This window comes from Callionymus lyra, chromosome 6 (assembly GCF_982586985.1).
Source record: "Callionymus lyra chromosome 6, fCalLyr1.hap1.1, whole genome shotgun sequence".
Classification (NCBI taxonomy): Eukaryota; Metazoa; Chordata; class Actinopteri; order Syngnathiformes; family Callionymidae; genus Callionymus; species Callionymus lyra.
Window position 1 is genome coordinate 12,241,835 of NC_141823.1, and position 24,097 is coordinate 12,265,931.

A 24,097-nucleotide genomic window follows, 5' to 3' on the forward strand; every position below is an offset into this window, starting at 1 on the left:
TCAACTCCAGTGTTTTTCTGTAATTCATTAAAGATGCTGATCTGAAGCCACCACAGACTTAGGAACTCTTGTTGTGATCAGCTGACTCACTCCAGGAGAGAGAGGGAAACACACTCCAAGATGTCTGACTTCAGACCAGATCATTGTGACCCACTCGGCGCTTCCAGGCTCGGCTGTTACGCAACAGCGTTATTTTGAAATCCAGCATGTGACACCTGGTTAGAGGCTTGTGTCTGTTCTGGGACGCACAACAAATGAACTGTGTCAGGCCCATGAAATACTTCCTGATTCAGCCTGCGATAAATGATCCGTGTGTGTTTTCTCTGAACGCAGCAGCCAGAATATTGCTTATTAATAATATATGATGGATTTCCGTGTAAATATATCACTAAGTATTACCTTTGGTTTAATATTTTACGTCATTTGCTACTTTCTTTTTCTTAATTTGACCATATTATACAATAATTTAAACTTTGTTAAACTACCACAGCACTTTTTACTAGAATAGTGTTCAAATGTGTAACGGTTTTTGTCAAGGCGTTTTTTTTTTTTATCGTGAGACTAAAAGAGTTTAGGAGAAAACCAATGCATTAAATAAATTGTTCTCATTGGGTTGACTGGAAATGAACCTCGTCGCACCAGAGGAGACGGAAAGATCAACCAATCACACTCTCCAGACCCGGGGCCGGCAAAACCGGTACAAATGTGAACAAAACAACAATAAATACTTGCTAAACCCACAAGAAGAAAACAAAGGAATGTTTATGAAAGGACTGTAAAGTGGCAGAACTTTCTGGTCGAACATTCAGATCTTGAAGAGTCGAGTCCTCGTCCCGACAGACACGGATGCTCTGCTGTGGTAGGACCTGCAGTGGTCAGTGCTTTTCAAAACATCTCGTTATTTAGTATTTAAATCTGAAATTACTGTTACATCTGATTTTAAAATAAATGAAAAAAATGTCAAGCTTTCACGGAGTATTCCATCACGTTACGTTAAAGTTGTCGAGATAGAGCAGTTTGTGCAAGTAACACATTACATATACATTTTTTTTAAGAAAAACAAACGAAGGAAATACAGTAATTTAGCATTTTTCAAAGTATCTGTTACTTATAAGGGTACTAACAAAACAGTGTCCCACATCGATGTATTACTCTGAATGTACTATATACACAGGTATGTATTGGCAAGAATCAGAACATAGTATTACGTATCCCGATACAGAAGCAACAATACGATATATAGTAAGTAAGTAATTTTTATTTGTATAGCGCTATTCCAAACCAGGGTCACAAAGCGCTTAAACAATCAAAAGAATACTCAATAAAATATATACTTTAAAGGTCAAGATAAAGAACAACACAGGAGTTCCAGAAAATCAAGGAAAAGCCTGAACAAATAAAAATGTCTTAAGATGTTTCTTGAAGGAGTCAGTAGTCTCCAAAGAGAGAGGAAGATAGAGATATTTTGCAATACTGCAGGAGCAAGGATATATTTGTAGTATTGTCAAGTACTTGACTCTGGTGTTGCAGATATTCCGGCCACATGACTCTTGACTAAGTCGTAACTGCTTTCATTTGTTTTGAAACCAAAATATGTCTCAACATCAGCTTTAAAAGCTGCTGGTGTTGACCGTATCCTCTGGTCCCCAGTCATCCCCTGGGATCTCGTGGGATTTCATTAATGCTTTAGCTGTATAGCTAATGACTTCTGTCATCTAGTGGCCGGTTAATTGCAACACAAACGCCGCCGATATTTGCTTTTTAATTGTGTTTTCTTCCTCTGTGGAGAAGCAGTCACATGGTTTCTCTACTTATATCTAACCGTTTCATCCCTTCATTCAAAGCTATACTGTAGGGAGGTTCGATGGTACTTGAAGGCATCATGACATCATCTCGGGCGATCATGTGTTTAATGATTCAGATTCTTACGATCACATGTTTTCAATTGAGCATGATAAAACGTCCTTGTGTCTCAGATCTGACGCTGTGTTCCGTCTCTGGTGTTTCCTTGAACCCGCTGAAGAACATCGTGACAACAAGTCTGTGGAGTTCAAGCTAGAAGTGTCGACTCTTCACTGGGTCGTTGAGGTTTCTGCGTAAAATGAATGGAGTGGCGCTGGCAAAGTCTTAGAGCTCTGGCTTGAGTGTGTGTGTGTGTGTGTGTGTATTTGTGTTACATAACATGGAGGGTGACATCAAGTGCTGTCTCTTAATCATCCGGAGCTGTAACACAATCTCAACAGCCTATTGAGCCAATCAGTGTGAGTAACAGCTGCTCTGTGTGTGTGTGTGTGTGTGTGTGTGTGTGTGTGTGTGTGTGTGTGTGTGTGTGTGTGTGTGTGTGTGTGTGTGTGTGTGTGTGTGTGTGTGTGTGTGTGTGTGTGTGTGTGGGTGTGTGTGTGTGAGTGTGTGTGTGTGTGAGAGCACAGTTAGCAGCAGATGGGAAACTCAGTCCTGGTCAAATATTCCCACGGACATCGAAGAAGACACACAGCTGATAAAGTTGCTACACCCTGAAGTTGTGATACTGCTACACATACTATGTAGTTTCCATCAACATGCAGTACTTTGTACATTGTAACGACTTCATCGACACTGTGTTGATATGATACCGCACTTGTTTGTGTGTGTGTTCAAAGTTCACTCGGTGGGTCGTGTACCATTTGCACAGTTGCGCAAGAGTGTGACACATCCAGTGGAAACCCCCCTGGTTCCCCTCTCTGCCCCCCAGCATACATCTGGACTGCAAACAGCAGCTGACGCACATGTTTACATCAGCGCTTCACAGCAGATAACGACACAAACGACAAAAGATGCTGCAATGTGTGAGAGAGAGAGAGTGCTCTTGACTGGCTTCCTTTCCAGGATGTCCCCCACCTCCCACCCAATGATGAAGTATAGAAGTATATCAGGTTCATCCTAATATTAAAGGGTTGAAATAATGTTTGAAATGTTGAAACTATACATTTCTTTACTGAATTCTTGTCTTTTTAAGCATTACGTTTATTTTTTTTAAAGAATTGAATTCAATAATCCTTGAATGAGCTGATTATGTTTTATTGAATAATGAATGTTAATAATTAGTGTGAAAAATTCCATATTTGTAACCTTTTAATTCAATATAAAAATGTTGGTTTTATATTGTCAATACTAAAATAGTACCGAGCTACTTGATTAAACTTTCCGCCAATATTGTTATTTGCAAACGATCACAAGACAATGAAAATTAGATGCATAACATCAAGCACATCGGCCAAATTACATTTTTTATTATTGGAAACCGAATATAAAACTGTTAAATTGTTATATTTAATTGTCATTATTCTGATGGCACTGTTAAACTTCCATATCAGCGTCTGTTCTACACTTTTATGATGAAAGAATGAGTAAAATATATGCAAGAGAATCTTTTCAAAGTGATTCTAATACATTAAATAATGAACAGATTTTTCTAATTCTTGGTTGCTGGAACTGAATGTTCTGCAGAAGCTGCTACAATCTAAATATTGACTGGACTTGTATCAATAAAGTTTTTTTATCTTCATGAAAAATGTCAAACTCAATGTTACTGTTTACTTTCTTCAGGGAGGTGCCACGTGTTGAGCTTTCCTCTGATACACTTTCGTTGGTTTTTATGTGTTTGCATTTAAAAAAGTGAAGAAAAAAAACACTCCATTAATATCACTTTTATTTTGACACAATCTTTCATACTGAAGATAATAAAAATCTTTACCACCCAAGAGACGAGAAGAAACTTTCCACATGATGCAACTATAATGTTTTCCTGCCCTCGAATTGAAGTACAAGTTTGTATTTTAACCGGAATATTAAGAGAATATACTTTGATTTTCAAATATATACACAACTGTTACATGGAGGGAAATCTTATCCCTAAATTACTGCAGCTAAGCTAAGCTAAACTAAGCTAAGCTAAGCTAAGCTAAGCTAAGCTAAGCTGTGATGTCACTTTAAGAAGCATTGTTTTTATAATAAGTTATGTTTCATTGTGGGACAGTCGTGGATCATTTTATTTCATTTTTTCAAAACATATACAGTATATTAAATAGTCACTCACGTCCTTGTATGACATGAAGAAAATCCCTCTGTGAGTTTTCACATTAACTGGAAGATTTAATGTATAAAAACTGTCTGAGTCATCTATGTAGTTGTAACAGTTGTAGTGCTTACAGTAGTACTTGTACTACTAATCGAAGTACCAGAGGCATCAGTAGTCACTAGCATCAGAACCAATTTGTGGACATAAACAATAGTTTACATGCAGTATTTGTAACTAGTATCATTGACAGTGATAGTTGTTGTTGAGCTAGTGATGCAGTAAAAAAGCAAGTAGTGTCAGTAGCAGTCGAGGTACTGTCAGTACTGAGGAGATGGTGTGATTTACCAGAGGAAAGATGAAAGGAAATGGGACAGGAAAGACAAACGGACCGAAGACAGAGGACAAGAGGAAAAGGGGGGAGATGAGTTTTCCTGTTTTTCCACAGTGTTCACCTCCACACACACACACACACACACACACACACACACACCACACACACACACATGTTACATGTCCACTAACACACACAAATTGATGTCACAGTCAGCTGTTCTTATACTGGAGGGATGTCAGCAGCACACTTCCTCCTTCTAGCTCTTTTTTTTCTATCAGTCTTTGAGTCTCTGAGCTCAGTTGAAGCTTGTGCAAGTGTTCACACAGGAAACCATTATTTTATCAGGCAATCGTAAATTAATAAACGTTTGACTTCATCTTCAATAGTGTGAAGAGTGACACGCATTTACCCTCACAAGCACAGACGCACAAACACACAGACACATACGGAGTGAGAGAGACAGACACATGCACACATACACACAAAGAGAAACACACAAAGAACAACACACATGTGGACACAAACACACGTAGACACAGAACACAGACACACGCACAGACAGTTGGAAAAAAACACGAGAAACAAACACACAGACACACAAACACACAAACACAGACACAAACACACATTCAGACACAAAAACACACTTACACAAAAACACAGACACAGAAATAACATAGACTCACTCACACACACAGACAGAAAAACAGACAAAAACATGAGAAACACACACACACACAAACCACACATATAGAAACCCCTGAGTTATCTATCATAACCTCAGGTTCTACGAGTTGGTGCGAAGCCCTCTAACGGCTTCGCTATTGGTTTACCCCGAGGCACCGCCTCGTCTTTGAGAAAGCTTAATGAACTCGCCACCCAGCAGGGGGCAGTCCACTTCCTATAAAGGCGGGAAGCACCCGCCGCACTTTCTCCAACTGAAACTCAGCGAGAAGGGCGGCCGCTGGTCGACGAGGTTAGAGGGCTTCGCACCAACTCGTAGAACCTAAGGTTATGATAGATAACTCAGGGGTTCTACGTCATTGGTGCTCCGCCCTCTAACGGCTTCGCTATTGGTTTAACCCAAAGGCGAAGCCTGACGGGATAAATGTACCCCCAGCTGGACGCCGCTCCTCGAGCACCATCGCTAGGGCCCGCCGGCCCAGGATCCAAATCCACTGGAGCCGTGGGCCCTGAGGGGGGCACAGCAGCGCTCAAAACCGTATGAGCCAAGAGGCAGCTGAGCAGATATCCTCTGCTGCCTCACCCCGCAAAAGAGCCACTGAGGCTGCCACGCCACGGGTGGAATGGGCCCTCAGACCGCTAGGAGCGGATCCACCCGCTGCTCGGTAGGCCCGGATAATGGCCGATCTCACCCAATGAGAGAACCTCTGGGAGGAGACCGCCTCTCCCCGCCGGCATCTACCGTGGCAGACAAAGAGGGCATCAGAGCGCCTAAACACGGCCACCCGCCGCAAGTAACAGGCCAACGCCCTCACTGGACACAACAGGTGGAGACGTTCCTGACCCGGGTCCGAGTGGGGCGGCGGGTGAAAGGCCCGCAGCGTGAAGGTCGTCGCCCGGAACAAGGAACTCAGAATCTTTGGGCGGAACGCTGGGTTAGGACGCAAAGACACCGAAGACTCCTCGACGCCAAAGGAAAGACACTCAGGGCTAATGGAGAGGGCACAACGCTCACTTGCTCTCTTCGTGGTTGTTAGTGCCAGAAGGAGCGATACCTTGAAAGACAAGATATCCAGTGGGACTTGGTCAAGAGGCTCGAAGGTCGGGCCTGTGAGAGAGTCCAGTACCAACTTGAGATCCCACTGAGGGCTGGAAGGCCTTGCAGGAGGTCGAAGCCTGCAGGCACCCCGCAGGAAACGTGCCACCAAGGTGTCGGCACGAACTGAAGCACCCTCAAAACCGACATGCCTCGTCGCTATGGCTGATGCGAACACTCTCAGTGTCGCCACAGTCCGCCCGTTATCCAGCAAATGTTGCAGGAAAGACAGGATAGCGGAGACCAAACAAGAGCTGGGGTCCAAGGACCTGTCTGAACACCAGCGGGAGAAAACCCCCCACTTTGAGGCATAAAGCTTGCGTGTTGACGGGGCCCGGGCGTTCTCCAGCGTGTGGAGAACGTCCGGGTCCAAAGTCCCGATCAGCTCGTCCCGTGCAGGAGCCACACCTTGAGAGGCCGGCCCAGCACCGGGGGCGCTGTCACTGCCTGACACAGGGCAGCGGGGCCCCAAGGGATGGCCCACGGGGCCCCGACCGCCATGCGCACCAGCTCTGGGAACCAGAGCGCCCCCGGGGAGTCTGGTGAGTATTAACCTCAGCCCCCCCGCCTCGCCCTCCGAATCAAGGGGAGAAGGAGCCGCGGAGGAGGGAAGGCGAACAGTAGACCGACCGGCCACCTCGAATGGGCTAAAGCGTCCACGCCTAGTGGGGGGCAATCCGAAGCCCTGAGGGAGAACCAAAGAGGGCATTTGAAGTTCTCCTTGCTGGCGAAGAGGTCTGCAACCGGTTGACCGAATCGAGACCAGATCTCGCTCGCCACTGCCTCGGACAGACCCCATTCGTCCTGGACGGCCCCCCTCGACAGTCTGTCCGCTACTGCATTCAGCTCGCCCGGTACGTGCTGAGCTCTGAGCGAAAGCAGGTGACAGTCTGCCCACAGCCAAATCTTCTTTGCCACACTCAGAAGGGCTGGGGATCTGACTCCACCTTGGCGGTTTACGTACGCCACGGCGGTGGAGCTGTCGGATAGTACTAGGACGTTGGACCGTGACAGTTGGGGAGAGAGGTGAAGCAGGACATTGTGAATCGCCTTCAGCTCTAGCCAGTTTATGTGTCTGAGCACCGGACTGCTCCAGACCCCACTGGCATAGGCCTGACCCGAGGTGCCTCCCCAACCTGTCAGAGAAGCGTCTGTAAACACTTGAGTGTAACGAAGGACGCAACCCAATGGAACTCTCCGCCTGAGGTTGGCTAGAGAGTTCCAAAACTGGATGTCCTGCAAAACCCGAAGGCGCACTTCCCGACCTCTTTCCCGCTTGAGGTCTAGCTTGAGACGACCAAACCATCTCTGAAGCTCCCTCATGTGCAGCAAGCCCAGCCGAACTACCGTGTGGGCTGCTGCCATGAGCCCCAGGAGGGACATAACAGTGCCTGCTGTTGTCACGTGACACCGAGCTTCCAGCAACTGTGTTGTCAGTCGGAGAATGGGCTGGATACGCACGTCCGGGAGGCGCGCGTATCCCTCCTCCGAGTTCAACATTACCCCCAGGTAAACTAACTGTTGAACTGGAGTCAGAGCGCTCTTGCTGAGGTTCACTGTGAACCCCAGGGTGGCAATATGGCTCAACACCTTCTGTGTGTGAGCGTAACTTTCTGCCTCTGACCTGGCAAAGATCAACCAGTCGTCCAGATAGGTCAAGATCCTTACCCCACTCACTCTCAATGGCTCCACTGCCGCTTCCACACACTTGGTGAAGGTCCTGGGTGCCAGAGAGTAGCCGAACAGGAGTCGAGTGTATTGAAACACCCGACCCTCGAGGGCGAAACGCAAGTACTTTCGATGTCTCTTGACTATCGGAATGTGAAAGTACGCGTCGGTCAGGTCAATAGATGTCATCCAATCTCCTGGACTTACACCTGAAAGCAGTTTCTTGACCGTCAACATGCGAAACGGGCGGGTAGCTATGAACTTGTTCAAATAGCTGAGGTCCAGAATGGGCCTCCAACCCCCAGTCTTCTTCGCCACGAGGAAGTACCGGGAGTAAAACCCTGTCATCATCTCGGCTGCAGGGACCAGTTCTACGACCTCCTTCTGCAGCAGAGTAGACACCTCGTTTCTCAAACAGGATAATTTCTCCTGCTCCGCCATACGCGTCCAGAGAATCCCTGAAAAACGCGGGGGTTGACGGGCAAATTGTAGCGCATAGCCCCGCCTGATTACTCCCCCCAGCCAAGTGGGTCCCAGAAGTAAAACCAGGCGACTCCAAGCCGAATAATGTTCTGTCAGAACCGCAGCCCTGGCGAACCTTGGGTAGGGCCCAAGGGCCCCCAAGGGGCGGGCCGTAGACGAAAGGGCATCACACAAGCCGCGTCTCTATCTCTTGAATCCACAGAGCATGTACTCGAGTTGGATTCACTAGAACCCCCACTCTCATACATAAAATCCGGCTCTGTGGGAGAAGCGCGCAAGTGCGCGTGAGACACCTCAGATGCGCGTCGTGCGTGTTCCCTTCCCCCCCCCGGAAGTCTTCCCAACTCCCTGAGCACTTCTTAGTGTCACCGGAGCTGACAAAACCCGCGATGTGGAGGAATGTGCTGGAGAATTAAACCGGAGCTTAAGTGAGTTAGGTCGCCCGCGCGTCGGCACCGCATCACTCACCAGGTCCCGTACATTCTCAAGCCCCGCTGGCGGTCCAGACCTGCTCGTCACTCGTGAGATCCGACCGCCACGCACCTCTCCAGTTGGTCGACCAGACGGGACGGAAGTTCCTCGCCCTCGCCTGGTCTCAGGACTGCGAGAAAACTTGCGCGTAAAAACACCAGGTTGCGTCAGTTCCATGGCGTTTCTCCGCCGCCAAACGTGACGTCCTCCACGGTGCCAGTGCTTGTAGACAGCGCTGTGGGGGAAGGAACAACCTCCGGTCAACATAGACATGTCCGGACTAGTTCCACTCACCTCATCAGCTGTCACGCTCTGTCGGGCACGAGCGCTGGTCGACGCGGAAGTAAACACAGCTGACTCAGCCGGTCTGGCGGACCTCTGCTCGTCTGTAAACAAAACACATGTGGTTGGAGTCTGCCCCTCATTCGTGTGGACAGACTCCGTTATTACAGTCTCGGCATGACCCGGGCGAAGGGGTTTAAACCCTCCTTCGAACTGTGTTCTGAGAGGAAATTCACGCCGTCTATGAACAGCGGAGCATGTTAGCTTAGCATTAGCGGCGAAAAAGTCTCTAATGACGCCTGTGAATACGTCACACTCACAGGCGGAAACACATGCACGCTACCAACATCTCTCTCAGAACGAACCACATAAACGTCATACGTTTTCTTAGATTTATTTACATAAAGCCCTTTGAAAGAGTAGGGGGGAGGAGGGCTCCCCCGAGAAGAAGCCTCGCCGCCTCTGCGTCCTCGCCGCCGCGGGTCCCTCGGTCTTTGCTGGCTCCGCTACGGCTGCTGGCTCCCCGGCTCCTGCTGAGAATCCCGGCGACGCTCGCTCGTCGCCCGCCGCGGCTGTTGCCGTTGCTGCTGGTGCTGCTGGGGTGGCTGGCTCTGGTGACGCTTTCCCCCCGCACCAGATGATGGGGCCGACGAACGGGCTCTCCGTCTCCGAGCGCCGGACCCCCGTCGCGCCTCGTCCTCACGTCCATGCAGGTGATGGCGGAGCTGCGCTGACTCCTGCTGCGCTGCCTCCTGCCGAGCCACGACGTTCCGGAGCTCCGGACCAAACAGAGAGTCCTCCGTTATGGGTCCGTCCAGGAGGAGCCTCCGGTCCCTCTCCGGCAGCGCTGTGGCCAGGTCTAGCCACAGGTGCCGGTGGCCCAGCTGTCCAGCGTCGCGTAGTCCCCCTCCCAGGATCGCGTACGCCTGTGACATCCAGAGGAGCGCAGCCACCGAGTCCTTGACTTCCTCCAACTCCGAAGGTCCAAGGTCGTCTCGGTCCACGGTGAGCCTGTCGAGCGCACCGCACAGGAGAGCCATGTTGTTTGCGAGGGAGACCACCTGCGTCCCCCCCGTATAGGATCTGTTAAACAACATCGCCGTCAGCCTGTCTTTAGCTCTAGGCAGAGCTACAGGGCGGCCTGGCCAAAGTCGAGCTCCCGGGTCGAGGGCGGCACATACCGTATCCGAGGGCTCCGGGACACCGCGCCGGCAGTCCACCCCGTCCACACGGCAATAGGGTCCGTAGGATCCTACGGGAGGCCCTGAAGCCATGGGAGAGGCAGACCCTCGCCGCGCGTAGCCCCAGATCTCGTCCAGTTTAGGACAGACAACCCCCGGAACCGTAGGCCTGCGCGCTTCGTTCCGCCCGACCTTCACTCCGCATGTAAACGGTGGTGGCGCGAGTGGAGGTGCGGGGGGGGAGCTCGACCTCCATGCGGTTCGCCGCGGCGGTGAATATGCGCGGCAGGGCGTCAAGCGGGTAGCGAGGAACCGGCCCGGTTCCCCCGACCGCTTCGACGTCCCCCGGCTCGGAACCGAACAGGGTGCTCGGATCCGCCTCATAACACCGCCGGTCGTCCTCCTCATCGTAGTCGGCCCACGACCTGACTGGAGGACGTGGCGTGCGCTGACGGGCCTCGTATGCTCCCCGTCTCTTACGGACCTCCTCTGCTATGTTTGATGCTCTTTCCTTTGATGACTGCCCAGACGTGGACAGTTTGATTCACTGTTTCACTGATCATTGTGTTGAAATACTGGATCAAGTGGCACCTGTTAAATCGAACTTGAAAATTCAGAAAAAACGGTGCCCTTGGACAAATGAAGATCTCCTGAGTCTGAAGAGACTTTGTCGAAAGACTGAGCGTCTCTGGAAGTCTACTAAACTTGAGGTGCACAGACTTCACCTCAGGGATCTGTTGACTTCTTACAATGAGATGGTAGAAACTGCTAGATCTGATTACATCAGAAAACTGGTAGCAGCAAATAGGAAAAACCCCAAAGTTTTGTTTGACACGATTAATTCTCTTGTGTCTCCTGCTCCTCAAATCACGCCTGTCTTCTGTGAAGCTGACAGCCATGCATTGTTGAGATTTTTCATTGACAAAATTAAATTGATCAAAGAGAAAATCTCTCCCCCTTTGTTTGGAACCCCTACTGTGTCTGAGCCCATCTCCTCCTCTTGGTCCTCCTTCACTGCTGTATCTTTTGGTGATATTTCAGCACTAGTGAACAAGATGAAACCATCCTCTTGCTCAGATGACGTCCTTCCTTGTAGGCTTTTTATCAAAGTATTTGATGTAATTGGCCCCTGGGTTACCAATATGGTGAACCTCTCCCTTTCCACAGGGGTTTTTCCCAATGCATTTAAACATGCCATTGTGGAGCTTCTGCTCAAAAAACCAGGCTTAGACCCAACTGACCTCAGTAATTTAACCATTTAACATCTGCAAGAAGCTCCTCTGCATGTTCTACCAGTCTGTGGTGGCCAGTGTCCTGTTCTATGCTGTGGTGTGTTGGAAATGTGTCCAAGAGGAGTGTCAACAGGTTGGACAGGTTGATCAGGAGGGCTGGTTCTGTGGTTGGAATGAAGCTGGACTCACTGGTGACAGTTGCTGAGAGGAGATCATTGAACAAACTACTGTCCATCATGGATGATGACAGTCATCCTCTGAACACTGTCATCAGTGAGCAGAGAAGCAGAATGAGTGCACGAATGCTCCTACCCAGGTGCAAAATAAATAGACTCAGGGACTCATTCATCCCTCGGGCTATTAAATTGTACAATTCTGAGTTCGGGGGCAGGAGTGGAGTGAGAGTATCTGGATGTTCTGTTCCATGTTAGTCTTTGTATCTTTCTCTTTGTTGTTTTTCTTTCATTGACCTATGTCCTTTGTCTTTGTCTTTAGACTTAGATTGTGTCATCTTGTTCTTCCTCTTTATGTTCTTCTTATTTTATTTTTTATGTATTATTTTTTATTGTTTATGAAAAATTGCTGGCTATTGGTAAAAAACAATTTCCCAAAGGAGACCTCCTGAGGGATCAATAAAGTTTTACCTTACCTTACCTTACCTTAATTTCAGGCCTATTTCTAAGCTCCCTTTCTTGTCCAAGATCTTGGAGAAGGTGGTGTCTGAGCAGCTGTCTTTGTTCCTGGATCAAAGCGACATCCATGAGAAGTTTCAGTCTGGCTTCCGTAAACATCACTCTACGGAGACAGCTTTATTGAAAGTGTCCAGTGACATCATGATGTCGGCTGACTCGGGTAAATTCACTGTTCTGGTGCTCTTGGATCTGTCCTCAGCCTTTGACACAGTTGATCACCAGATCCTGCTGAGAAGACTAAGGGATGAAGTGGGACTGTCTGGGTCTGTGTTAGAATGGTTCTCATCTTACCTTTCTGGGCGCAGTTTTAGTGTATCTGCCAATCAAATGAGGTCTGAATCGGCAGATCTGTTGTGTGGAGTCCCTCAAGGTTCTGTTCTGGGTCCTTTATTGTTTTTGCTGTACTTGATTCCCCTCGGTAAAATCATTCAGAGATTTCCAGATGTTTCTTATCACATTTTGGCTGATGACATCCAGCTCTACTGCTCTTTTGACCCAACTGAGCCCCAAAGGCTGAACAGCTTAGTCAATTGTTTGCTAGAAATCAAACAATGGCTGAGTGAAAACACTTTACAGCTAAATGTGGACAAAACTGAAACTCTGGTGATTGCTCCTGATGATAAGATTCCAGGGTTGAGTCAGTACTTGGGTGACTTGGGTCAGTCTGTCAAACTGAGCCTGAGAAACCTGGGTGTTGTATTTGATAAAGACATGTCTCTTGTTCAACACTGCAGAAAACTGACCAGAAACTGTTTCCTTCAACTGAGAAAAATCTCTAAACTTAGGAAAATGTTGTCGGAACATGATCTGGAGCTTGTAATCCATGCGTTTGTTTCTTCTCGTCTGGACTATTGTAACAGTTTGATTTCATGTCTTAACAAGAAGGATCTGTCTCGTCTGCAGTTGATTCAGAACTCTGCAGTGAGAATTCTGACCCGCTCAAGTAGGAGAACTCACATTTCTCCGATCCTTAAAACTCTTCACTGGCTTCCAGTTTCTTTCAGGATCAACTTTAAAATTCTGGTTCTTACTTTCAGATCTATACATGGTCAGGCTCCTCCTCACATCAGTGATCTGATCCAGCCTTACACCCCAGCTCGGGCTCTGAGGTCTGTGGATCAGAATCTACTTATGGTTCCACGCACACGGCTCAGGACCAGAGGAGAGAAATCTTTTCAGGCTGTTGCTCCTAAGCTTTGGAACGATCTTCCTCTCTCTTTGCGCTTGATGGAGTCTACTGACTCCTTTAAGAAACATCTTAAGATGTTTCTATTTGTTCAGGCTTTTCCTTGAATTTCTCGAACTCCTGTGTTGTTCTCAGTATTATCTTGATCTTTAAAGTATGTACTTTTTTGAGTATTGTTTTGATTGTCTAAGCGCTTTGTGACCCTGGTCTCTAAATATTACTTACTTACTTACAAAAATACACACAAACACAGACAGAAACACACACAAAAACACAAGAAACAAACACACAGATGCAAACACACATTTAGACAGAAACACATATAAACACACAGAGACACGGACACACACACACACAGGCAGAAATACACACACTCAGACAGGCACATGCAGACACACAAACACTCAGAGACAAACATGCAGAGACACACACAACAACGCAGTGCGACACGTGCATAAGGCATGTTTGTTAAAATAGTGTGTGTTAAAATAGTGCGTCTGGTCTCAGGATGGATAAACACAGAAGTCAACTATGTTAAAACTAGTGTTTAAGTCGAGGCAGGGAGGCCACTGGAATTTGTGCGTGTTGAACTACACAAGTCGTCGGAGCGCTCTTGATGAATGCCTTCACTGTCCAGCTACAACCTACTATTGTGGTCCACTTCTCTCCATGAGATCTTTTGCCCGCGGACTCACGTGCACGTGCACATGCACACGTCGAGTTGGTAAATGTCTGAAACTTATAAAGAGCTTTTTATACACTTTCCCTGCACCCGAAGCCCTTTCCACGAACACTGGTGGCAGGAGGCCGCGGCGCAGCACATCCAGACCGTCGGGAGTAATCTGGGGTTAAGTGTCTTGCTCAGGGACACATCAACACAATCACACAGGGTCAACACTATACCAGCTTCACTCATCACCAAGACACACTGGTCACTCTCTCAGTGTTGACCTCACACTGAAAGTGAAAGTGGAGGAAACATCAACACACTTTAGGATTATAATAAACAGAAGATTCAAAGATAAAATGCATCATTTATAAATGTTCCATTAATTTCTTGCAGTTTATTGTTTATGTACTTGTATTTAATCAGTCCCAACAGTTAATAAGGTCTGATTTAAATTTTCCTATTTAAAATAGACAAATAACATTGGTTTTGTGTAATTATTCACAGTATTTTTATATGTAGTTTTCCTTTCCTTAAGTTTTTTTTATGCATTTACTTTAAATTAAATCATTGTATATTGTTCCGTGTTTAAATAGTTTATCATTTTGATTCTTAGTTTTCCCACATTAAAAACATCTATTTTTAAGACTCACTTTTCCGTATACATTTATCGTTAACTATCTGTAGTTTAATACATATAAAATATTGCAAATTATTTAAAAAATGTATACATAGTGACTTGGCTTTATTATTTTATTATAAGTATATCACGTGGATCGACTGTACATTTATTTGGTCACAACATGAGACAAATCATTCCTTAGAGACGCAGCGTAGAGCTGCATTCTTCTTCTACAAATAAAGTTTTTATCATAGTTTGCCATTTGGAATCCGCGCTCATCAGAGCCAAGACGAGCCGATGCTGCCATCTGCTGGAGGAATTGTCCAAATGCAACGTATATTGATCTGAATCGAAGAATTCTGCTCACAGAAATAAACTCACCACTGGATAAATGAGAAGCAACAGCGTGATTATTTAAAAAATTTAATTGTATGTACTTACATACTGGTGTCAAAAGATAATGCACCAAAAATGTTACACTGACTTACAATAACAAAGAGAAAATCAATCTTCGTCTTCACAAGCACTGAAAAGTCTATGTACAGAAAAAAGGATGAAGAGAAAGTACACGAGAAAATTAAAGTTTCACTTCCTAGATGAATCCAATGGGGTCTTAAAAATAAACCGTCAACAGTCGAGACACCTGAAAAGATCGGTGCCTCTGATCCAGTCCAGCATCGGGACACTTTCCGAACGAGAAACGAGGGATTTAAAAGAAATGTTTGAGAGGTGGATGTGGCAAACGGTGATGCAAAAAAGAATCGAGAAGGAGGAATGAAGCGTGTGTGACCGAAAGTAAAGCTTTAGATTGTGATGGTAAATCCTACAGGCGACTGGACGAGAGTGCGTTTCTACATCACCATGAATTGAAATGATCCTTCAACTTCACAATTGACACGAGCACATGATGATGGTGCGACACGACTCACTGCAGGCGAGATTGAAAGTTCGTAAAAGAGGCGGGGCTTATCTCTGCGGATGAATGTGCTTCAAGCGTCTGCATACATTATTCAAAGGAAAAAAAAAAAAAAACAAGCGTGGGGTCTACCTAAATCAAGTGACTTGACAGCTGATCTCTGCTGGTGATGGAGTTCACGTTCTTTCAGGTGGTTTTGGGGTGAACTAAACAAAAAGGGTCTCTGGTGTGTCGAAGTCGAGGACTCGCGGCTCTCCTACGTTTTTCAGTCACTTTTGGCCTTTTTGCTGTCGTTTCCGTTCTTCCCCGGCTCGGCTCCGTCGGCCTCCTCCGCCAGCTTTCTCTTCTTCGTGTCGTCGCAGTCCTCCGTTTTCTGACCTTGAGCAGCCGCCGCCTTGTGTGGCCTGAAGGTCACGATGATGCAGGTCATGTTGTCGCAGCCGGTGCCGTCTCCGGAGGTGTCGGGGGCCAGGCAGTGGTCCAGCAGCTGTGGGGGGGGGACAGATGGGCGTTTAGAGAAAGAGCAACATCACAGACCCATGAAGACAAGAACCTCTTCCACGATGTTGGAGAGAGCTCTGCTGCAGCCACTCTGGTCGGGCTTGATCCTCTCGCTGACGAAGTCAATCACCTCCTGACTGCTCAAAACATTCCTGTAGAGCGAGCAAACCACATCAACTCTCAAGGTTCCAAACCTTGACCCCCCCCAAGGCTCCTCTTCAAGGGGAGCTCACCAGATCCCGTCACAGGCGATGACCATGAAGTCGTGATCCTCGTTGAGCGTCAACACTTTGACGTCCGGCATGGCCGAGATCATCTGCTCTTCCGGCTGGAGGGACTTGTTTCTTTTGTAAATGTGGTCACCTGACAGAGGGGGGTTGTTAGTAAACGTGTTGACATGTCTAAGACACAAACATGTACCAATAGCTCTGGAAAGGTTCAAGCCCCCGTTGACTCGTCCGTCCATGGTCACTTTCCCTCCTGCGTTTTTAATCCGAGTCAGTTCCACCTCATCCTCGGGTTTGTGGTCATAGGACATGTCCACGGCTTTGCCTGAACACAGATCAGCAGTTCATAAACCGCTGTTGAATCAGAGCCTGACGGCAGATTGAAAAAGTTGCTCCGCATGTGTAATAGTCGCTGCTGACCTCGCTCTGACACCACACAACGAGAGTCCCCGGCGTTGGCCACGATCAGCTGCTTTCCTCTGATCAGAGCGACCACTGCTGTGGTGCCACTGTCTGAACCAGGCTGGGAGAAGAACAGAAGTTTAAAGTCACCTTGATAAAGAGAGACAGTCCATTATGAAAACAGCTGTGAGTAATGAAACATCATTATGCTGCTATTTTTAACAAGGAATCTGGACTTTTAAGGCATGATTCCATTCAAATAAATGACTTGCAAATCTAAAGTTAATAGAAACTAAGAAGTTTCCGATCCTTAAATGAACAAATTGAAGTCACCTCAACTACTGGTCAATACAGTATCGTAATTATTTTGGTTTAAAACATAAACAAAGGAGGTGTATTTTGTTACTTTTACAACAGTTGTAACTGCAAATTCTTATAAATGTTTACTCCACACTTAAGCATGTTCTTGTAGATGTTTTTTTTTTTGTTCTAATGCATTAGTCAATCAAATTAAATCACACAAACTTCAGTGCAGAGTAAAGAAAAGTGCAAACACTGGTCAGTCATTCTGCCTTTTTCTTCCAGCTCATTTCTGCAGTTGTTATGGTTACATGTAGCTTTTATCCACACAGTTGTCATAAACTGCTGCTCTTTAGCTTCTCTTGCTCGTTTAAAAAGTCACGTGACTACATGACAGCCTGAAAATCAAACAAACATAAGATCTGATAACAAATTACAACCTTTGCAATATGAAAAAGGTTAAAATAAATATTATTTTGTAAATGCAATTAATCGTTAAGCCCCATCTGCGTCAAGGTGAACGACCTCCCCGTCTTCCAGAAATACATATGCAGTGGTGGAGGTCGTTCACCTTGGCCCAGAGAAAAACAAGGGATACCACAAACATATTTGTTGTCTCTTAGTCATCTCTTATATAACATATTCAGTTGCAGTTGGCAATACATTTTCTCTATCTGGTAAACGTGTTTTAGTTTATTTTTCAATTGATCGATTATTTTCACCAAGTTTCCTTGCACTCAAGATGAAATATGCAGCAAATAAATCATCAAACAATATATCCAAAAGATGCTACAGAGTCATAATAGCTTTTATTTATATCATAATAAATTAAACCAGGAATAAAAAATATTTTGTTTTCTTCAGCTACTCCTTTAAAAACACATACATTCTAACAGCAGTGATGTGTACAAACACACACGATCCTCACCTCCTCTTTTCCATCCATTCCAGGGAAACACATTCCTTCTTCTTCCTCCTCCGAGTCTTCCCCCTCCTCGGTGTCTTCCTCCTCTTCCATCTCACTGCTGTCGTTCTCTTCTTCACTGTCATCCTGATAAAAAAATAAAATAAAACTTTAACATCCATGATGACGTTCTTGGAGATAACGCCGGGTCTCACCTCGTCATCACTGCCCTCATCTTCCTCTTCACCCTCGGACTCCTCGCTGTCGTCAAAAAACCTAGACTTGGCATCACCTGGGACCTTTGCAGCCGAGGACGAGCAGGAAGGACCGGCGTCTCCCGCTTTTCCAGGCTTTTCTTCTCCGTTTGAGCTTCCAGACCCTCCGCCATCCACTGCAAACACAAAGAAGAAACTTTTTTTTTTATTTTGAAAAACAAAATGCAATTACATTATATTCAAATCAGACATTATACATTGAAACAATCTTTGAATAAGAACAACCTATTTAAGTACCTGCATCAGCTGAATCTCCCGCTGCTGCTGTTGCCCGTCGACAAGCTCTAACTTTGGAGTCACATGATGCTTTGTCTTCCTTCATCTTCCCGTTGGACTCCTCAGCCACGTCGCCATTGACTGCTTCCTCCTTCTGCTGCTTGTTGCCATCAGCTCCAGATTTTTCAGCTGATGCTTTCTTAGAAGCACTGCATTATAAAAAAAACATGTAATATGTGACAGAAACCAACATTTTCTCAAACAAGGACTTTACCTCAGAGCAGCAGCATGCTTGACAGCGTTGCGGTTCTGGCCGTAGCGGACCAGAAGCTCTTCGATAGTCATGGTGGCCTCCTCGTGGAGCAAAGCAGCTTCTTCCGTGTCCACTAGACAAAGAATTCAATAGACTTTAAAACATTTGACAGGCACCTTGAGATATTTAAAAATAAAATCACAATAATATAGAAAATAATTTAATGAACATCCATCATAGTTGTAAAAGGAAAGACACTCACGGTCATCTTCCTCTGCAACCTTTTCAGTAGGAGCATCTTCAGCAGGCCGTCCGGCAATTTGAGTCAGCTCCTTGATGACGTCCTCCGTGGTCATTCGGCTATCAATGGCCAAGAAGGCATCCTCCAATGCCTAGCAGCAACAATAGAAGGATGCAAGGTAAAATCAAAACAGGGGCTTAAATTCAGACAAATGGGGAAGTTCTAGTCTAGTACCAATCAACCAATTGGAGGAGCCTCATTAGATGGCTTTCTTACAAAGATGAAGGGACTCAGCGGGGTCAGGTAAGGAACACATTTATCTCCCTTACTTCGAAGGCTGGACCATGAAAATAACATCAATACTAAATATTTAACTGTTTTTTGCAAACTAATAAATACAAATATCAAATATAAATCCCACTGAGTTTTTCAATATTTATATAGATATTGTGACTGACACTAGATACGCTTCATTAATCAAACAAGATTTTGTATTAACACAAAGTTGAGAGACCTATACTTTAAAGGTTTATTGGAATCCATGGAGACATTCAACATAAAATATATACAACTAAAGCGGATCATTCTGTGGCATGAGCGGTTTCACCTTTTGCAGCTTTCCATCTTTATAGGTCTTCTGCTCCTTGATGATGTCAGGAAGGTACTTTGAACAGTACAGGGCAACTTCCTCTCCTACAAGGGCAGAAAGCCTCATAAACATTCTGAAAAAGTGGGTGTGTGGTGTATGCTATACTAAAAAAATGTTTACTAGGTAACCAAGAGCAAAAATGTACATTTAGAAGTAGAATACATACTGTAGCTGTGGAAATATTATTTACTGCCATAATGACATGGCAGAAGAAATTTAAATCATAAAATGATTTTTTTTTTACCTCCATGCCCATCATAGACTGAAAACATGGCAGTATCTTCGTCAAAATCTGTGCTGCAATTGTGAGAATCCTGGCAGAGAACAAATAGATTATTTATTAGATGGGAAGACAGACTGAAAGTCTTACACAGACAACAAAAATGAGTTTTGTTACTGGGAATAAAAGAACAAGCATCACTCTTCAAATGTTGGAGTCAAGTGATCTTGGAAATTAACCCACTTGTGATGCAAACCAATTCATAAGCAGCATGGCCACAACTGTGGTTGTTGACAGAATAACTTGTTGGAACAGTAGCAGAGTGTCTGGATTATTTTAAACAAAAACAAACACTGCAAAAAAACAGATTCAATGGGTGCTTTGAGATCTTAATTAAACATATTTCATAAGATTTAATACATTAAGGCCTTGTAAACAACAGGAGAACCATTAAAGATATAATTGACCCTATACAGATTAAGTTGTGAACCAGGTTTAAGATATCGAAATATATGGTGCGTTTAAGAGTTATTACTACTAAATATAAGGATCAGACATATGTTTAATACCAATTTGACAGAATGTTAGTTGTAGTTTCACATTCCACTAATGTAGACTTGTGTGTTGCAGTTCATCACTTCTTAGAAACATACGTTTCACGGTTAAAAGGGTTTTAACGACTTCGACTCCAAGCACCCCTAGAATGGGGGGGTTTTCTAGAAGCATCCGCCAATGAAAACCAGAGAAAAGACATGCCATGAATCCCGCCATTTAGACGCGGAAACAAAACCGATTAAGACCCATGTTCCCTTCTTTCCCTTCCCTCCAATACCTCCATGGAAACACGCCAGCCTTGCATGGCAGAGAAGCCAAAACTCATGGTGTCGCTGCCGCCATCGGAAGAAGTCTTGCCGGTGTTGGGTTGAGAAAGATAAGCCCCCATGGCTCCGATTATATGGCTTTATGCCTACAGAGACAACACGTATCAAACATCAGTTTTTAGCAATCCACACAACAACAACACGCGCTGGCAAATAAGCATGAAAGACGAAAAGTTAGTCGAGTTACGATCTCTAGCTAGCTGTGGTTAGCAACACAACAACTAAAAGTGGAAGCTGTAAGCTAGCTAATGCTAGCATGCTAACGAGAGCGGAGCCGGTTAAACTTCCAGCCGCAGCCCCGGTCGCTGCTGAAGTTACAGAAGACTGTAGACGAAGAAAAGTGACGCACCTTCAGTTACAGCAGGATGACGGAGTTATAAATAAAATAGATTCACATAAGAATAAGTACACGTGTGGAAGCAGGAGCCGCTATCAACACATTGAGCGGAGCAGGAGGGCACGCGCATGTCCCTTTCGCTCGGGTAAGGGGCGTGGCTGCGTGGACGTAACGTGATGATGTCACCGGTTTTAAACGTTTCTTTATCTACGCGTCAACAAGTTAATGCAAAAAAAACAACCTATTGATTTAGTTAATCGATTAATTATTCCGAAGGATATTTAACCGAAAGTATATTAAAAAACAGCAGCGGCGACCCCTCGTTGTAAATGCTGAATCATTTTGAAATTGACGTTATTTCATTGTGTTGTATTAAAAGTAAATTAAATTGGAATCGTTCTCCATGATGTCCGTTATTATTTTTGTTATAATGTTTGAATTCATACAGAAGACATACGTGATAATATATATATTTTTTAAAGACTTAAAAACTTTTTTACTATAATAAAAAACGGACTTTAATTGATTAATGCAAGATTTTGAAGATTGAATAAACAAGACACAAATGTCATACATTAAAAAAGAAGACTTTTTGAAAACGTTAGCGTTTGATACGGAGCCCCGGAGGTGACATAGAAGTCTTTTTTTTATCTCGTGATAAATATAAACTTCCATGTCACCTGCAGGGCTCCGTAGTTTGAAAAAAATAATTATTCTTTTTAAATTGGAGTGACTTTTTTTTATTTTTAAAGAAACCACTTTTTTAAAATTAAATAATAAAGAACAAATCTACCTCGATACAGAACCTGTAAAATGATTTTGATTTTTGATTTTGTATGGTTTCCTTACAAAGCGAACAACACCTAACCGCTAGAGGGCAGTGTAGTTTAATGCCGATGTTAGACAGCGCTTGATAACAACAACAAAGCAAAGAAGATCTGTTTAACATGGCGCGGGAAAGCTGTAAGATGGACGCTCAGTCGGACCTCGAAAAGGAGGAGGAAAGTTTTTCTTCCAACTTAAAACTATACGAGGCGCAGTTCTTCGGCTTCACGCCGGAAACATGCATGTTGCGAATCCAAAGCGCCTTCGGGGACTGTCTGGTTGACATCTCGTCCGTCGTGGAGAAAGTTTGTGTGCGACAGTTGTGTAAAGGAGAGGCCGAGGATGAGGCTCAGGCCCGGGCTCGAGAGTGTACCCGCAAACTGCACCAGTACCTGATCCGACGGTTCGAGCAGCTGTCGGAGCGGATGGAGGGTCCGCTGGTCAACCGCTGTCTGTCCATCCCAGCCAACGTCCTGTTGCCCGAGGACAGGAGTCACAAGAAGTATCCAGACGCTGTAGAGGTGGGTTTGTGGATTATATAAAAAAAAAAGTTATTGAACATTTTAAATGAAATATTTAATTATATGCTTTGACGTTTGTCAACTGTGTTTCAACATTAGTTTTCATAGATGTAAGTTGACGTGTCATTTCTACAGAACCAGCTTTTGACTTTGAATAAACCCAGACAAAATGTTCATGTTTTTTTTTTATTTTAATTAATTTCTTAGTACAGAATCAATGTAAATGTTTCGTTTTGTTTGAGGATTTAGAGAGAATTAAACATGTGGTTCTTTTCTGATGTCCAATATCCGATTTTTAATTCGTTCTAAACAAAAATAAAATTGATAAAGTAACACTTGACCTTCATTTCCATGTGATCATCTTCCCCAGTCACACAAATCTTCCTTATTTCCCCATTGATGACCTAAATTGGTGGTCTTCTCATTTTTCTCCATTCAACACCAGATACTTTTGAATCCATCCCTAAATAATATGAATAAATAAACTTGACCTGAGCATCCTCAACTCATGGCAGGTCTCAAAAGTGCATTAAAAACACTTGCTCTTGTAACTGGAGCCATAATGGAAAGAGTTTAGTGTCCTCAAGTTAGCAGTTGCAAATAAAGAATAAGAACAACGTCATATAATTAATAAAAATGTTTGATAATGAATCGCACAGACAAGAAATTCAACATGTCACCCATATTGTTGGAATTTAATTGATAATAAAATGATCCAAAAATTTCTGTATTGCAGGAGATGCAGCGATTAGAATCATCACTGGCAAATCTGCAAGGAGCCTATGAAGCAGAAGTTGGGGCACAACAAGCCTTGTTGGACGAGCTGGAGGAGCAGAAGGAGGTGCAGAAGCAGCTCGACGGGTTCCTGCTTTGGGTCCAAGAGCTCCAGGGAGCCTGGGTGACGGAAGGGAGCAGTAGTTTTCAAGAAAGCTTCGGACTGGTGATGAAGTCGGTGAAGAACCTACAGGAAGTCCTCAAAGAGGTCTGCTGTAAGGTCCCACAGTAAGCCTTTGTTCTAATGTGTCAGAGAGGACTTTAAATTGTGTGTTATTTTCAGTAAGAAGTTCTTAAAAGAAACTCATAATTAATGGAATTCACACTGATACTTGTTTGTATATAAATAACTGCATATGGAAAACATTTTTTATGTGTCCGCTAGAGGGCGGCATGTACTTATCAGTCAGATTTTAGCTTTGTGTTTTAAAAAGTTTAATTTTCGGTTGATATTATGACTTAGTTACTTGTTTTATAACTTGTTTTCGTCTGTGGCTTTAAAAAAAAGTTCAAGTTATGAGGAGATATCATGAATAAATTATTTTTTCCCTTCAAATTCTTTAATTCATTCATTGATTTACTAATCTGTTTTATTGTTAATTATTAAAATCATTAATAACGATTTTTATATTTTAAGCGTTTAAGCCTCGGATGACGGTAATGTGAAATATTGACAATGTTCTTCCTAAAAACTTGCCTTAGCATACAGATGAATTCTCTTATTATTGCATTTTTATTTTTCAAAATAAGAGCGCCAAGTCCAGACTGATGCAAAGGTTTTTTTTGATTTACAGCCATAACAACAAAGATGATGCATAAACAGGTCCCATGTCAACAGTAAACATTTGTTTTAGCACCAACGTTCTCTGCCTCTGTGTGAGAGACGAGAACTCTCTGACGTGGTCAGTCCAGGTGGGACGGTGTGAGAACAAGTGTGACATTTGAGGGATGTGATTATTGGACAAGAGGCAACAAGAACGGAACGCAAGATGTGGTCCGG

The 24,097-nt window shown here is 44.5% G+C and overlaps 2 protein-coding genes across 2 annotated transcripts; one reads left to right on the plus strand and one right to left on the minus strand.

Moving 5' to 3' along the window:
- Positions 1 to 15,062: 15,062 nt before the first annotated feature.
- ppm1g (protein phosphatase, Mg2+/Mn2+ dependent, 1G) lies at positions 15,063 to 21,118 on the minus strand. The gene is made up of 14 exons (XM_087793723.1): positions 20,990 to 21,118; positions 20,592 to 20,726; positions 19,784 to 19,853; positions 19,498 to 19,583; positions 18,912 to 19,041; positions 18,671 to 18,782; positions 18,418 to 18,605; positions 18,121 to 18,296; positions 17,930 to 18,052; positions 16,720 to 16,822; positions 16,493 to 16,624; positions 16,306 to 16,435; positions 16,125 to 16,224; positions 15,063 to 16,058 (listed from the first exon to the last, which is right to left on the minus strand). The coding sequence occupies exons 2-14, from the start codon at positions 20,700 to 20,702 to the stop codon at positions 15,837 to 15,839; spliced, it is 1,683 nt and encodes a 560-aa protein (XP_087649849.1). The 5' UTR covers positions 20,703 to 20,726; positions 20,990 to 21,118; the 3' UTR covers positions 15,063 to 15,836.
- Positions 21,119 to 21,924: 806 nt separating this feature from the next.
- Positions 21,925 to 23,672, plus strand: mis12 (MIS12 kinetochore complex component). Its single transcript, XM_087793412.1, has 2 exons — positions 21,925 to 22,323; positions 23,060 to 23,672. Exons 1-2 carry the CDS (start codon positions 21,925 to 21,927, stop codon positions 23,327 to 23,329), a joined length of 669 nt encoding a protein of 222 aa, XP_087649538.1. The 3' UTR covers positions 23,330 to 23,672.
- The last annotated feature ends 425 nt before the right edge of the window (positions 23,673 to 24,097 follow it).